General features: G+C 36.2%; 1 protein-coding gene across 1 annotated transcript in view; it reads left to right on the top strand.

Annotated features, from left to right (window-relative positions):
- Window positions 1–17545, top strand: part of LOC129745222 (tyrosine-protein kinase hopscotch) — a 56383-nt gene that overhangs the window by 3049 nt on the left and 35789 nt on the right. Inside the window, exon 3 of the mRNA XM_055738160.1 lies at window positions 8803–9125. Within this exon, the coding sequence (XP_055594135.1) occupies window positions 8803–9125 (323 nt within the window). The remainder of the gene's footprint in view (window positions 1–8802; window positions 9126–17545) is intronic.

The following is a 17545-nucleotide window of genomic DNA, read 5'->3' as shown; positions in this document are numbered from 1 at the left end:
TTAAATCGTCTGCGTGAAATAGCTTTTGTGAGGTCAGCTGATAGCACAAATCGTTCACGAACATGATAAATATAAGTGGCCCAAGATGAATACCTTGGGGAACACCAGAAGGTATCACGAAGTTAACGGAACAGAGTTTACTCGGACGTAAGCTGAGCGGGAGTTTAGATACGACTCAAGCCACTTAATAATCCATTCAGGAAGTCCCAAGTGTCTGATTTTCTCTATCACAAGTTTATGAGGCACTCGGTCAAAGGCTTTAGAGAAATCTATGTAAGCTACATAAACTTGCTGACGTTTTTCGAGCTTTGGCAGTAGGTAACGTCAGTAGGGATCCTATTCGTATTTTTGCGGCTTCGGATATACGGCCAAAATGCAGCTGGATTAGATTTGAGTTCTACTTCCGAAAGCATGCATTTGTCCTCATTTGATTTTGAACGGAAATAACGTTTTCTTGTTTTGTGTATTCGGTTTCGCAACAGCCTGAGATGCTTATTCCACCACGGCTTTCGGGTTGTCGATTCAGATTTTGTTATTTTCTTAGGGACAAACATTGCTAAAGTATCGTATATGTGTTCATAGAAACAAGAAACGCAGTCGTCAACGTTTGTGTATGTTAGCAATGTGGTCCAGTCAATCACTTCAAGAGCGTTGGTTAATGCTTCGAAGTCGCAGTTATGGAAGTCATATTGTTGGGATACAACACACTCGGGGTAGCTGAATGCATAGCCATTGTTAAGTTTTAAAATAAACGGTGCATGGTGCGAGTCAATTCTTAAAAGTGCTGACGGTGGATTACAAAAATCGAATCGAATCATGTGTCACTGACGAAAGCTAGATCAAGTAGTTTACCATGAACATTGTAGTTGTCATTTATCTGTTTTAATCCAGAACCTAGATTTTTTTAGAGTTTTCACGATATTGATGTTAGTTTTCGTCGGATTGTGTTGAAAATTTGCACATGAGTCTTTTGAAAGATGAGCAATCGATTTCAGGTATCAAATTTTGTGTAAGGGGTCAGTCAAAGGGGTCATCCATATTAATTTTTCCTTGTTTTTGCGATATTGACGTTATTATACATCGTATTCAGATGAAAATTGGTAAACGATAGTTTTGAGTGATGCTTAATCGATTTGAGGTATCATATTCAATGTAAGGGGCCGGCAAAATGGGTCGTCCATATTAACTTTTCAATATCTTAGTGATATTGACGTTTTCATACATCGGATTGGGATGAAAATTCGTACATAGGAGTTATTAGGGACAAACAATAGATTTCACTTATCAAAATTAAAGTCAGGGGTCGGCCAAAGGGGTCACCCATATTAACTATTCACTGTTAATGCGATAATGTCGTCCATATTGACCTTTCAATATTTTTACAATATCGTCGTTATTATAGATAGGATTGGGATGAAAATTTGCACACGGTAGTTTTCAGGGACGGGCAATCGATTTCAGATGTCAAATGTTTTGCCAGGGGTCGACGAAAGTGGTCGTCCACATTAATTAATTGTTCACTGTTTTTAGCAATATTGACGTTATTATGCAAAGGATTGCTTAGAAAATTTGCACACGGGAGTTTTGAGGGAAGGGTAATCGATTTCAGGTTTCAAAGATTGTATAAGAGGTCAACAAAAGGGGTTTAATTTTTTGGCAATAATTGCGTTGTTGTGCAACGATCGAGTCGACATTTATACACGGCGATTTTTCGCCACAGTCAATTGATTCATGATTTCAAATTAAGTAGCAGACGTCAGAAAAGTAATTGTCTAATATGTTTGCGATTATAACTTAACAATGTATTCGGAACTTATTCAAAGTTGAAAGCGAAACGGAGTTCGTATGGGATCAGCTAGTTTATATTAAATATTTGAGCTCTATTAACTCGAGCAGCTGTAACTGTCAATCCCTTGGACTGATTTCACCAAAAAACTTTTGTTGAGTTGCTTAAAATGTTGGGATCAAAATTGTTGACCATCTATTTAATATACATTCCAGAACTTTAAGCTTCTTAACGAAATGTACAGGCAACTTTTTTTTAAATTGTCTCTACTTCTCCACCGTTTTCCTTAATTCATCACGAGTCAATGGTTATAATTTTTTAATTTGCTTCAATCTCTGAACTTCTAAATTTTCATTTTCTTTTGAATTTTAATAAGACGACAAATTTGAAATAATCAAATAAGTGAATAAGTTCATAGGACTGAATTACTTCAAACATTTTCGCTGACGTCATACATTGCATTGCTTTCACCATTCTATACACTGGATTTTTTATTCGTTCAGATAGAAGAAAACGACAATTTTTCTATAGAAACGTGTAAATCAATGAAAAATTACTATTTTTTCTTAAATTCAGAACCGTGAAAAACACAGATTGAGTGATTTCCGGGGTACGCTGTGCCGTATTTCAGATGGACTTAATATGCTGATTTCATATTCTTGAGTTAATCAAGGGGTCGTTATTATTTTCTTATAACATTATTTGATAAATAAATTAAAATTTTTAGAGTAGTTGTGCGCAGTGTAGCGAAAAGCATAAAGCAATAATCGATATCCCTCTCATTAAGTCCTCAAAATGTTGACTTTCTAGGATTTTGAGCTCAAATTTGTCACCCTATCAGTATCTTCAAAATAAATTTATCAATTTTGATTTCAAATGAATGTAATTGAACAGAAAAACATTTTTTTCAATCAAAATTCCATTATTCATGAAGTTATGATTATGAAATCATAGTTGATAAACTTTCCAGAAACTTTTCAAATAATCAGCTATGGTCTGTGAAACCAAATATTTTTATTGCTTGAATATAAGCTCTTAATCTATCAGTAACCATATCAATTGAACGTGTTTCAATATGACTTCAGCAAAATAAGTTATGTTTGTTGCAAAATATCTAAAGTTTTTTACTTTATGGTTGATTTCTGAAAACCACAAAAAGCATAACCAAAATTTTAAAGATGTATCTGAGAGCAGACATTGGGACAATTTCAAAATGGTATGTTGTAGAGCTCTCAAAAATTTATGTATCTAGCCTCAATCGTTCCGGAGATATCGCATCGAGAAGATAAAGTTCGGGTCATATAGACCCTAACCACAAAGGAAGGTTAGTGCTGAAACAAAAAAACGTTTCTAAGTACCACAAGTTTCTTATCGCCAATGATTGTAGCTCAGTTGTTGACCGAGACCATCGATTTTGTTCAAAAGTCACAAGAATTGTGTGACAACGTACATTCACAATTCCCAAAACTGCTACTTCTCTCTTTAAACTTCAATAACGGCGCCGGCCACGTCCTAGTTGTTAAAACATATAATGATAAGATTGAAAGATTAATGTTGTGCCTAAGGGCTGGGGTCACCCTTGCATCATATCAAAAAAACTTGGTTGTTTTTGAGAAATTTAGCTTTGAGTCCAACTTAACACCCAAGTCTCCGTGCAACAAACAAGTCGTCCCAAGTCCCAAGGCGATATTTGTACATGATGGTGCTCATTTTCCGAGAAAAATGATTGACATCTCTTTTAGAGTAGAAAATGTTCGACAATTGCGACATGTTGGAACAGCCCAAAGCGTAGCAAGCTGTCATACCCCCTCTCTCCCTAAAAGCGTTACGTAATATTTGAATGGTACCTATATTAGAATGGTCCCTTTGGTCAAGATTGCCGAAAAAAATTCTGTGTTTTTGAGAGAAAAAAAATCTGACTTTCTGTGATTTTACCCGAAAAATTCCGTGATGCTATTTCCTTTAATCTTATTGAAAACTCATGATAAATTGGGTCTCTTAAACATTTTAGTTGGGTTCAATCAATTAATGACCAATTTAATCATACTTTTCAAAGTAAAAAATCTAAGTTTTATGTTGGCGAAAAAAATTTTGATATTGTAAATTCATTTTAAATTCAATTTGTTGTTCGACCGGGAATAATTTTGAGGTTATGTATTGGCTTTTCGGTCTTATCAGGTCAATTATAACACTTTTTATATGTGCTTCATCCAACGTTTCGAATTATATTAATTCTTTATCAAGGAACTAAAATTAAATACAGGAGCATAAAACATATTTTCTCATAATTAATATTAACATTAATTACTCACTCGGACATTCGTGTTATTGTCCAAAGCAGATGCACTCCTACAGCGTTCATCAATCGTCGGGATTCTGGCTATAAATTTTGAATTTGAACTCTCATTTCGTGTCGGAAGTGAGGAGGAACGTCACCATCTTACGAGCTGTCTAAACATGTGGGCCGGATACTCCAAGCGTCGATCAACAGCAAATACAACGTCAAAGATTCATTTGAGTTCTGCGAATTTATCAATGACGTCGTTTTGCCTCCAGATCACATCCTTGTTTCGTTCGATGTTGTTTCCCTGTTCACATGCATCCCCAGGGACCTCGTTTTAAGCAACATCATCAACAATTGGGATGCCATAAAGAAGAATACTAACATCAATTTAGATATGTTTCTCGAAATTGTAAACTTTTGCATGACCTGCAGTTATTTTAGGTACAAAAACAAATTCTACAAGCAAATATACGGAACAGCGATGGGCAATCCAGTTTCTAGTCCGATAGCTGATTTTGTCATGGAATCGCTCTTGGACAATGTGACACGGACACTCGATTTCCAGATACCAGTTCTAAGAAAATATGTCGACGACCTACTGCTAGCTTTGCCCCGCGAACATGTTGAAAAGGTAAGAGAAAAGTTTAACCAGTACCACCCCAAAATTCAATTTACGGTTGAGATCGAGTCGAATTGTCGTCTCCCGTACTTAGATTTAGTATTGATTAGACAACCCGACCAATCAATCAAAACCGAGTGGTACCAGAAATCAATAGCTTCGGGACGATTTCTCAACTTTCGATCAGCACACAACACGCGCCTCAAAATCAACACAGCGTTAAATTTTATAAAACGAGTCAAAAACTTTTCAACCAATGTTCCCCCCGAGGAGGCGATCAAATTAATTCATGAGAATCTGAGAATCAACGATTACCCGAAGACCCTGATCAACAGATTGATTCAAAAAGCGAACGAAACCGACACCCCCCAAAACACACAAGATACACCCACACAACACTACCGACCCATATTACACATCGACGGCCTAACTGCAAAAGTAATCCGCGCACTTAAGACGGATTACCCGCATGTACGCATCGGCACCACACAAAAGCACACGATACGCAGCCTACTGCCTGTGGTCAAAGATCCGATATCGCCGATCGATCGCTCCAATGTGGTCTACCATATCCCATGCGCAGGCGCTCCCGAACGAGATGAAGAATGCTCCAAATGCTATGTTGGGCAGACCAGCTATAAACTACGGACTAGAATGTCGAAACATAAATGTGATGTCACCAAATTGAAACGCATATTAGCAACAGGGGCCACAGCGTCAAACCCCAGCATCCGGGAACTGCGGCAGTCAGCTGTTGTTGAACATTGTTTCGAACAGGAGCACATGTTTGACTTCGATAAAGCCACCGTCCTAGACAGTTCCAACAAACACCGTAGGCACCTAGAGGTACTCGAAATGTGCTACATACAAAGTACCCCGAATACCGTCAACATCCAGAGCGACACAGACGGGAGAGCAATCTCGTACGGCGGAGTGTTTCACTCTCTCGCAAACACTCGCAAGCACTCATGGACGCCGGGTTCTGGCGGTAAAGAAAACTCAAACAATAATAACAAACAGTGAGTCGAGTGATAGAAGTTTTGCCACGGACGTGTTCCAAAACGACGGAGTAGGCGCCGACGCCCTGGCCGATACCAGAATATTGGACACGTAAGTCACACGCAAGCTTTCCTCCTCACTTCCGACACGAAATGAGAGTTCAAATTCAAAATTTATAGCCAGAATCCCGACGATTGATGAACGCTGTAGGAGTGCATCTGCTTTGGACAATAACACGAATGTCCGAGTGAGTAATTAATGTTAATATTAATTATGAGAAAATATGTTTTATGCTCCTGTATTTAATTTTAGTTCCTTGATAAAGAATTAATATAATTCGAAACGTTGGATGAAGCACATATAAAAAGTGTTATAATTGACCTGATAAGACCGAAAAGCCAATACATAACCTCAATTTTAAATTCAAAAATTCTGTGAAATCTGAATATTCTTATTAAAAAAGATATCACTTTTTACCGATAAGGTCGATAAAATTAAGTAACAGGTATGAAAATAAATTAGAGAAATAGATGGCAACACTGAATAGAATCTTCACATAGTTAACATAAACACTAATCAGTTATTGATGTAATCTTTTGAGAGACAGACGTGTTAAAGCGAGTTTCTGAATTATGTCCAGGTTAATCGTCAGTCCACGACAGCCGGAAATCGTTTTTTGTAACCAAGAGAAACCGAAAATGTAAAAAGTTTTACACTGCACTTAATAATACTTTGCAGCACGTATCCTCTAATTAATTTCAAAATGATGAAGTCTATTATAAAGTATCCATCTCTTTTGGATCTATTTAATATTTTTGAAATCGTTTGGTTCTAGAAGATTTGAGAAACTTCAGAACTTTCATCGTATTGAAATTTATTTATTTTTTGTGGAAAACTGAGTAAGTAAGTTAGTCTGCGTCCTATCGAGACAGCTTCATATGTATTTATGACTCACTTCCTTTGCAGCATGAGCTAAGGCAGATAAAATTTATCAGAAACTTAATTGTCAATAAATTCAATGAAGAGAACATCTCCACCGAAAAGCGCTTTGTTGCTTGTGGCAAATTTTATCCATTTATATTTCTGAACAATCCTTGCATTTTTGGTGAGCCCGTAATGTCAACCATTTGAAGCAGTAAAATCCATAATGTGATGTTCCAAAGTATGTATTCAGTAAGGGGGCTTTCTTTCTATGTTTAATCAAAACAACCGAACTCGTTCATCAATTTATTCAACCCCGTCTTACAGGCTTTGAGAGGCAAAAGGTAAAATCAGCGAGCGCTTGCTTCCGGAAACTACAAATCGGGGGTTCTGTCGAATCAGTCAATCATATCGGCAATGTTTGGACACTGCTGCTGATAATTTCTCGTCTGGGTCGCTTGCTGCCAGCTTCTGGGATCCTTGCTATCGTTTGCTGCACGTGGAAAATTTATTGAGAAAATATTGGCATTACGGAATCATCAATGTGGTGCGGGTCCCCGGAAATGTCATGAATATGAGAAAACATTGCCTCCGAAATGATATTTATTTCGTTGATTGCCGAAAGGGTTTCGCTGGTCTTATACTTAATATTTTCATTGAAAAGATTGTTTTTTATCTTTTTTTTTTGTTAAAACATATTTAAATTTAAGCTTAAATATTTTCATTGATAAAAAGTCAAATAAATTTAAAGCGGGTTTCCATTGATAACGAATGGAAAAATTCCTCGGAATGCAATTTCAGCTCCGATAAATTTCGATTTCCATCTCGCTCGAATTTTCACGGAAGTGATGCGTGCACTGTGAAGTTCGAACGATTACAGTTCATTTGAGAACGAAATTATGAGCCTCTCGATAATGAATGTAAATAGACCATTTCTATGCTTTCTCCATTGACCTTTGATTTACAATTATCCTTTTTTAGGTCACTGGTAATGTCTAAGGATCGTTACATTTGTAGTGAATTAACGAACATCGCAGATGTAGAGCTCATTAATGTGAAATTTATTGGTTGTGATTTCAATCTGGATTGGGTTTTGGGAGGGTGACCATAAAATTGGTTTAGGCGTTTTCATGAGGCAACAAAGGGTCGGGCTCCCAAAATGCCATTAATTTAATGTTGCCTTTTGATGCAAGAGTATGTCCTCAAAAGTTTTTCTGCTCACTACTCCTAGTAGTCTAGACATCGAATCTAATAGCCTAATAGTTTGATTGAGATGAAGTGAATAAGGTTAGCACCGTATCGTCTAGACTAATCACCTGTTAATGGTAGAAACAGGCTAGTGTATCTCGTAAAGAGCTTTTTTTTATTTCGTAATTGTGTTTTTGGGTTAATGTTCTGAAGGCATAGGGTAAGTGAGCCTTAACTTGGCATGCTCCTTATCTTGGCATGCCAAAATGCATTTTGGTAATTTGTATGTCAAACATATGTCTAAAAATATAAAATAAATCAAACATAAAAGAAAATCGCATTTGTCTACATTCTGCATAGCATTTGTCCGCAATTGAATCCAAATAACTGCGTAATAATTTTTTTCTCACATGACGAACTGGAAGTAAAATTATGATTTTCGGAAAAAATCTGAAATGAACCTACCTTGCTAGTGCATCTGCCACCTTCGGATCGATTTTAAAAACACACTTCCCTATGAAAAAATCAGGGGATAAGGGCCACAATTCGGAACGGGGGCCACAATAAGGAGCATTCCAATCAATAGTTTGATCAGGTTTATATCAAATTATCCACCGCTTTAAAGCAAGGACATATTTTTACTACATTTCAGTCTAGTAAGCAATCATATTTGTCGAAGGATTTTTAAAGGTACATATTACAGGAAGACTACAATCATGTGAAATATAGTCAACCATGCCTTAGGGGCCAAGTTCGGGTACATTTACCCTACCCATTCATTGATTCATTGGAATATCTTTCCATCGTAACGATATTGATAACTTTCGCCGTTCAGAGGTCATTGACACCTGATAAACGATGAACAGTAGACTACGTACTTCGCTTATAATCTTTATGACTCCATGTGATCACATTTTTGAGCGGTCATTTTTTAAAATTTGCAGCTTAAATAATGTTTTTATTTCACGTAAATTAACAGTTTCGTTTCCATATTCCCCAAAACAGATCCCGAAGCTGTCGAATCTGAAAAAGCTGAACCATGGCTTGTTCAACTACTACTACTACCAGCTGCGGCATGATTTGCTGCAGAGCAAGATCCCGGAGATGGAGTACGACGAGTACAAGAACAAGATCCTCGGTTACGTGGTCAACGATATGTACCGGAAGATGGTGGAATCGAACGTGAGCGTCAGTGAGCTGAAACGGACCTATGAGGACTATATGCCCCGAAAGATCAACAAGGAACATACGCTGCTGATCTTCAATTGGGCCCGATCTAAGGTGTTCAACTCGCTCAATAAGATCTGCCATGTAACGCACGATGCTGAGTAAGTGCTAGTTGAAGTATCTAATTGTAGGTTTGTTAAGGTGGCAACGATAGAAACGGTCAATGTGTTTATTTTTGAAGATAAGGTTTAATCAGCCTTTCAATATCTTTTTGACAATGTTTGAAGTTTGGTAAGTTGTAACTTTTCAAGCAATCAAAAGCTTTGTGTGGATACTAGACTGCCCCAAATCTTTATGGGGAATTCAAAACCTGCGAAATTTCGTGCGCTGGAAGCTAAAATTGATCTTAGTTCTAGTACAAGATTTCATGCCAAATTTGGGCCAGATCGGATCACGGGAAGGGGCCGCTCAATGAGCCTGAAGTTTGTATGCGATTTTAAGACATTTTGTTCGGGAGGAACATGAAAAACCAGTTTTTCATCAATAACTTTAGTTCTTTTCGGTCGATTTCTTTTGAATATGGTTTTTATTCAAGCCTAATCTATGAAACACGAAATGCAGTCTTCGGATGGAATATTTGTAATAGTTTGAGCTTTAATAAAAAGCGTATTCAAAAGAAATCGACCAAAAGGAACTGAAGTTATTGATGAAAAGCTGGTTTTTCATGTTTCTCCCGAACAAATGTCTTAAAATCCCATATAAACTTCAGCCTCGTTGAGCGACCCCTTCCCGTGATCCGATCTGGCCCAAATTTGGCATGAGATCTTGTACTAGAACTAGGATCAATTTTAGCCTGCAGCGTATAACTTTTTGAAAAGTTGAGTCATTAGGAGCACTCTAGTCTAGTGGGTACTCAAATCCGTATTTTAAGGTTCCATATTGGCTGAATAAAAGTCCTATAACAAGAGAGTATATTCTACGTAACTTAGTTAGTGACTTTTAAATTAAAAGAGGAAGTTTTTTCGGCATGATTTAAAGAATGATCCACTAATGTTTATCTGTATAGCAAATCATAAGCCTTTAACTGAGACTTCTTCGTCGAGCAACTGTCAAAATTGTGTCGCTCAACTGTGTTTGTAGATGAAGCTCCTTATAGTGTATATTTTTTACGTTGTAACTATGATGTGAACGAAATGACTGATCTTACATACGTATCTTCTTTGTATTCTGGCGTTAGACTCGACACTTTCATTTTTTCGTATTTGTTTCCATAATAATACGTAAATAATCCAAATGGAAACCTTTTAAGTCTAGCTTTCCAAATGAATTTCTATGCAAAAACAGTTTTTTAAGTTCAGTGAAACTTCGCTCTGGGCAACTCCGCGGCTTGAAAGGTGAGGCCTAAGATATGAGAACTGAGACACGAGAATTGAGACGTGATGCTTCAGACATTAGACTAGAGACTTGAAATTTAAGATCTAAGACATGAGACACTGAAATTGGGACTTTAAACCTAATACATGAGTGATGAACAATGGGACTTGATTCCTGAGACATAAAATCTAAGACATAAAATTTAAGACCTGAGTTCTGAGATCCGTGAGACCTGAGATATGAAAAGTAAGGCATGAGACCGGTCTGTAAGCATGGAATATCTTTTGATGTTCCATCTTTTTCATTACAAAGTGTAAATTTCGGATGACCAAATGAGAGGCGAAAACTAACTGAAGCAGTAGGAGAATTTAATAAAAAAAACGTCGTTTGGGAAATCATTGTAGTGAACATTTCATTTTTGGTTGTACTAAAAGAATACCACGCAAAAAATGGGCCTGAACATTCAGTTGAAACATGTTGATCCGAAGTTCACTAGGGCGAATGAAGCCTTATGTTTATTTTGACCTAATAAGGTAACGGACTTATTTTGGACCAGAGGACCAATTTCGGACCCCCTTGTCTAGATCTCTAATAAAACAAATAATCATGATTTTTTTTAGTAAATATTGTTGAAGCCCGGGCACTTAGTGTTATGCACTAATTTTTTTCATTATTAGTTGCTTTATAAGAGAGCTAGACAAGATGGTCCAAAATAGGTCCCCTGGTCCAAAATAAGTCCGTTACCCTACTTATCATTCATCCTATCTAGCACCTATTAAACCTCGTGTCCTTAAGACCAAGGCCTAATTAAGGTTCGTTAGGCCTAACATTAATTTGAAATAATAATATTCGCAATTATGACCCATTTTACATAGTGATCGATTCAACCGGCCTATGGTCTTAAGCCTATCGGATTTTTGCTGAAAGAACCAGTTCCATATTTTTTTTTTATTTAGGATTTTCATCCTTAAGGATGATTAATCCCTTAAACCAATTCCATAAAAATACGCGCACTTAATTTCTCTAAAATTTATTTCAATCTTGTATAGTAATTTCATTTTTGAATTTCTCGAACCTTGGGGTCTAAAATGCTTCGTATTGGTTCAACTTTCATCCAAGATTTTTTTTTGCAGAATTTTTAAGTAACGTCTACATATGTAAATTTAAACTTTTAGGTTTGTACGGGAAAGTTGAATATTTTGTACTGAAAAATGAACATCATTTTTCTTTCTCCAGTAGAACCGAGCCTGCTAATGGTTTTTGTGCCAATTTAAGATTTTCCTTTGAACAATTTTGTTGAAGACCGTTACTTCGAATATTATTAGGCAAAAAAGTTATAAGCTGATTAACAGGGTTAGACATGTCTTCTGGCATTGAAAAACAATAAATTCAATTGATATCACTGCTGGGTGCTAGCGAAGTATTAATTGAAAAATAGTGTTGCAGTACCTATTTGCAGTACCAGTAACAGCTAATAACTGTTTTGCCTATTAAGATACGAAGTTACGGTCTTCAACAAAGTTGTTCAACGGAAAATTTCCTTTAAAAAAATCATAAATTTGCACAAAAACCATAAGCAGGCTCGGTTCCACAAAAGAAACAAAAATGATGTTTGAATTACTGTACAAAGTTTTCAATTTTTCCATACCAACCTAAAAGTTCAAATTTACTCATGTAAATGTTACTTGAAAATTCTGCAAAAAATCATGGATAAGTTTTAAACCAAAACGAGCTGACCCCAGGGTTGGAGAAATTAAAAAATGAGCCCAAATCGACAGTCTAATGGCACATTCCTCCGTGACGTGCATTCACTTTTGCGGATTTTTTTTTAACTATTCTTATTCCAAAGGTCACCCATTTACAGTAGAATGAAATAATTAGTAGCAAATGATCGCAAATTAAATTTCATTTGACATAGGGTAAGTGAGCCCTGTTTTGGCATGGTCCTTTTCTTGGCATGCCAACATGTCTTTTCATGTTTTTCAGGTTCAAATTGAGCTTAAAAAATTTTGAATATATTTTCATTGCGAAGAGAATAATTTGTTTCAAATCTGTGCATACCGAATTTTTTGGTTGTTTGTACTTTTATAAAGAAGTTAATTTTTTTCGATATGCATCCGAGGAAATTATGTTGGAAATCACCGTATGAAAATCAGATGAACTCACCTTTCTAGTGCAACTGTTAAATTCACATGCGCTTTCAAACGCGGACATTCATTTGAAAAATTTGCAAAAAATACTCATGCTTACAGTTAAACTCGGCAAAAAATCAAAAAATACTAGAAAGACTAAAGAGTGAATATTTATTTAGGTTTTGAATATAAATTTAAAACTAATTTTGTTCCTTTTCTTGGCAACTTCGATCGAAATACACCACCAGTGTTGGAAGCTGGAAAAAATACATGTTCATTAAAGGGGTATTTTTGGGCTGATGTTTTCTTTAAAACTCTATTTAAAACTGCGCACAAATGTTTCCATACTAATTGGGTTGTATGATAAGACCGTTGCTATCAACTTAAGCTTCGAAATAAGTTGGAGAACATAAGTGATTCGACTAACTAAAAGTCATATCCAAGCATTTTAAATGCAAAAATCGCTATTTGGGAACCATGAATCGAAGGTACATTGGTATGCGTGCGAACAACATTTGCATTGCAGTCTGCTGAGCAAAAGCCACGTGGTCTCCTACAGAACACAGTGGTTCGAAATATTTAAAAAAAATCTAAGTTAAATTAAGCATCTCATAAGACTTAAGATGTTTTTCTTATCTAAAAATTGTTAGATCGATGGCAATTTTGACTTTAGTATTTAAAATACATAATTAATTGAGTTTTGGAATCGTTTTCTATTGCTTGGGAACCATATACCTACTCAGATTTAATTGTTTTGAATTTTGTTCTAATTTTTTTCATGGAAACAGAAGTTGGAAGTTCAGGAAAATATCGTTTGCTTTCCAATTATTCCTTAAAATATTTGATGTGAGTCGAATTAAAAAAAAAACTGTTTTAGCAAGGTTTACATTCTAACATCTATTTGGCGTGTCAAACCACTGCGCAACACCCCGGGCATTCGAGGTGGCTCTTGCTAGAAGCTCATAATCTCAGCTAACAAATTCAAAAGGGCAAAATTTTTAAATACCATTCAAGGAATTTTTCAATTTCTTACTTTATGAAGCCTAACACCACAATATGAAGACAGTTGTTTGGTAGTGAACATAACCGAATGTGTCGCAATCGCATTGCGGAATTTCTGGACTTCCGACTTTTTGAAATGAAAGCTTATTTTGTGCTTCCCTTCCAACCAAATTTCATCAATGTTTTCGAAAGCCTTTTTGTTGTATGAGTGAAGACCGGTGTTCCATCGTCGCATAGAACTTTACGCTCAGCTGACGTCATTCTGTCAGTGGCCTTATATTCAGAATAGCCAACGATTCTGTTAACTGTCAATTGAGCATTGTTGGTAAAGAACTATTGCACATTGCTGGTGGCCAAGAATCGGATCATCGAAACGGCAAACAATTGGTACGGCGGCCAAGTAATTGGAGCACCGCAGTGAGTACTTTGCATGCATTTTACTCAAATTAATGAAAGTTCCATAGAGAAAACATATTTTTGTTGAATTCTAAGCCAGTTAGCAAGTAAATTCTTCAAAGGATGTTATATGGTGCACTCAACAGGAAGGTAGGAATGTCGGAGAAAAAGGGTAAACCATGTCTTAGGTGCCAAGGTCGGGTACATTTACCCTAGTATCATTTGGTCATCAACAATTTTTTTGTTTCAGTGTTGTGATCGATTACTTTTGTGACGTGAATCCCCGCCAAAACTGATAATTCAGTACAAATCATTTTAATTTCATATTCTCAATGAGGAAATGGAATAGCGATGGCTTAGAAAAAGTTGTAAACGAATTAACTACCCAAAATTTGAATTGCGCAGCTTTCTGATTAAATAAATATAAACAAATTAACGCCACTTAAAAGTTGTGACGTTAATTCACAAAACAACTTAATTCATGTCACGAAATTTCTAGCTGTGCTAAACCGTTCTTTACAGCTTTCAAATTTTATGTTCTCTATTTGAAGTGATATCTTTTTATTCCGACTTGCAAAATGTGATTTTTTTTTCTCGTACATATACCTATATATATCAACATATACACACTATTAAATTTTTGGTGTAAATTTAGGTCAAATTGGATGCACAAAACTGAAGCATCATTTTTGACATAAAATTACACAGAGAAAAACAGAAACGCTTGAAGCCATAAATTCTATGAAATTAAATGTATGACATATTTGACATAATTTTATATCATTGATGATGTAAATTTATGTCAAAAAAGATGCACAAATCTAAACCATAACGTTTGGCACACATAAAATTAAATTTTCGGTGCTATAATTTTCTGTCATATTGTATGCACAAAAAGGAAGCATCGTCTGTGATGTAAAATTAGGTCCCCTCAAAATTTACATGTTTGTCGTAAATTGTTGACCCCCTGGTTTGTGAATGAGATCTGCGTTAAATAAATAGGTAGATGTAAGAAATACTATCACGAATTTTTATTTGCCATACACACTTAGATAAATCCTAGTAACTTTACATGAAATAGCATGGGTAGAAGTGAATCGGGCATTTACATGTGTTCATACAGACTATTTCATGTAGTTATACTTGATTGTACTTGAAATGTAAACCCAAACTGTTCCATGTTATTTCAAATGTAACCGCATGGGTAGAAAAGAATCGGCTTTTATCAACCGATTATACTGGTCATTTCATGTTATCCTACTTGAGTTATAAAAACACTACTAGAGATGAAAAGTAGATTTACATGTCTTTTGATGATAGGAAGTTTACATTTGCAATCACATTTCGTGTATCAATTTTCATAACAAAAAGCTGTGTCATACACTCGAAAAAAAACACTAGTAACTATTTATGATTAGAATCCGAGTTATAGTTTATTGCGTATCGGAAACTGATACCTATTCATGGAAGTTCTCAATACATCCTGTGATTATTCGTTACAAAAGATCCGGGTCCTCATCGAGTCACAGAATTGGCCACAAAATTTGTTGCTGTCGGTGCAAGGTTGATGACGAACATCACAAATTATCGCGCCATCGGAATTGGGTGGATAGCCCGGAAATAGAACCGGCGACCGCAGAGGTACAGAAGATCGTCACAGTGCACCACGCCGTAGTCCTCGAGGGACGCGGAAGCTGAACTTGTAGCCACTGACCGGAGCGGATTATTCGTTGCTTACAATTAGTACCGATTATGATTTGATTTCTTGATATTCGTCCCCCGTTGAATGATTTTCGTTAACTTTTTATTAAACACACAGCGATTTTTTCCTAGATCTGCAAAAAGAGAAATTGATCTTAATTAGTTACATGATTATGATTTGTATTTTGGATTGGTGATGTTAAAATCGCATACGAAGATAATGTTTACAATTACCCAACCAATGTTTAAATAGTTTTGAAGGATAGCACCGCCAATAAAATAAAAATTCAATCGTCTAACTTGGAGTGGTGTTTGAATTTATTTCGAAAGGTTGATGTTTGCCAAAGAATAAAATAAATACACAGGCTTAAATAATATAGTAACCACATGACCACTTTTCTAGTTATTTTCGACAAAGAAACATTTTTCAAAATACAAATAGATGAACAATTTATTATCTAAAATTAATAAAACTGCCCTCTTGGTTATTAATAAAAAAAAAAAAACTTAAATAGCGCTTCACTTTGTTCATTTCTCTCAGGTAATCAAACTCAAGATAGGAAAAACTGTACATACTATTTTAATAAAAAATAACATGACAAATTAAATTCGTTATATTTAAAATTATTTTAAGGAACATCACCATGAACTTTGATCGTGCCTAAAATCTTGATTTCAAGGCCTTATCTCCAGAAAAACTTTTAAAAAAAAGCATTGAAAAAATTATTAAAATATAGATCAAACAAAATACAACGATCTCTTACAGTAATTTGAACGGATTTCTTTGCCGAGAAACGTTTGCTTCATTTAAAATCAAACTGAGCTTAATTTGCACCAAAAATAAGAATTATTTTTTTAACACAAACACCAAACACAATATATATAGGCCTATAGGCTGTACCTACTATATCCGTGACGAAGAGCTCATTTTCTGAGAGTTTCTAGAAATCTGGAATCATACTGATAAGATTGTGATTTAAACTGCTTTGTTAAGCCCGTAGTAGGTCCCTGGAGTATAAGATGAATGTCCTTATGGTGTGCAGTCCAATCACGGTAACCTTGTCCAGTTTAAAGGCTTCGCCTTCATCATTTGAAAATATAAATGAAGTGGTCCTGAGCTTCTCACAGCGGATATTTCGTATCGTTTCGATTGGTTCTCTTCCGACTGGGTCTTCCGGTACATCTGGGTACAATGTCTGGATTGTTTCACCTCTTTCTCCATGTCCTCGGGCAGCTGAACGTCCATCGATTCCTGTGTTAGTGTACGAAACAAATAACTTCTTCGAAACTGTCCATCGGCACACCCTATCGAATTGGTGGATAAAACAGGGTTTCACTCCGATGGTACCGTTCTCACCGATAAACTTTAACTCGCCCGGTTCCATTGCGGGAATAATTAAGATTTAAAAAGAACTTGGCAGGCAAATTTATTGTATTTTTCGTGGGTCACTGGCTATAGCCGAAAATCGCAAGAAAAAAATTGATTTCGCAAGACAAATTTCAAAATAAAAACTCGCGAATGCGAACACGCCCCCGATTAAAACTCAAAATAAGGTAGTCTTGGTTCGAAACCGTTCAAACCAGAGTGCCTCCAGCTTCGGGTGGATGCATATTGAGGAAAAGTAGGCAAGAAGTACAAAAAGTTTCTCATTGGTGGGGGGTGGAGACGGAGCGCTTTTTGACAGCGAATTGTTCGCCTATCATGCCTACGATTACGATTGCCTGTCACAAGATGGACGATTCCGTGTATTGGTATAAGAACACACCCGAAGCTGTACACGCCCTGGTTCAAACGGGAGCTCACTAGCAGCACTCAATTTTGAGTTTGACTGGGTATATTCAAAGATGAGTTCGGCTAGGTATTCCCAAAGTTATGTTAAACTGGGCGATGGGCGCGCTCGCAACCCGGGTATACGATTTCTCTTGTGTTAAACAGAGAAAGCAATAGCCTTCACTCCAATTTCACACCGATTAGC

Source organism: Uranotaenia lowii, chromosome 2, assembly GCF_029784155.1.
Source record: "Uranotaenia lowii strain MFRU-FL chromosome 2, ASM2978415v1, whole genome shotgun sequence".
NCBI lineage: Eukaryota > Metazoa > Arthropoda > Insecta > Diptera > Culicidae > Uranotaenia > Uranotaenia lowii.
Note: the sequence above shows the minus strand (reverse complement) of the source record. Positions and strands in the feature narration are given on the sequence as shown.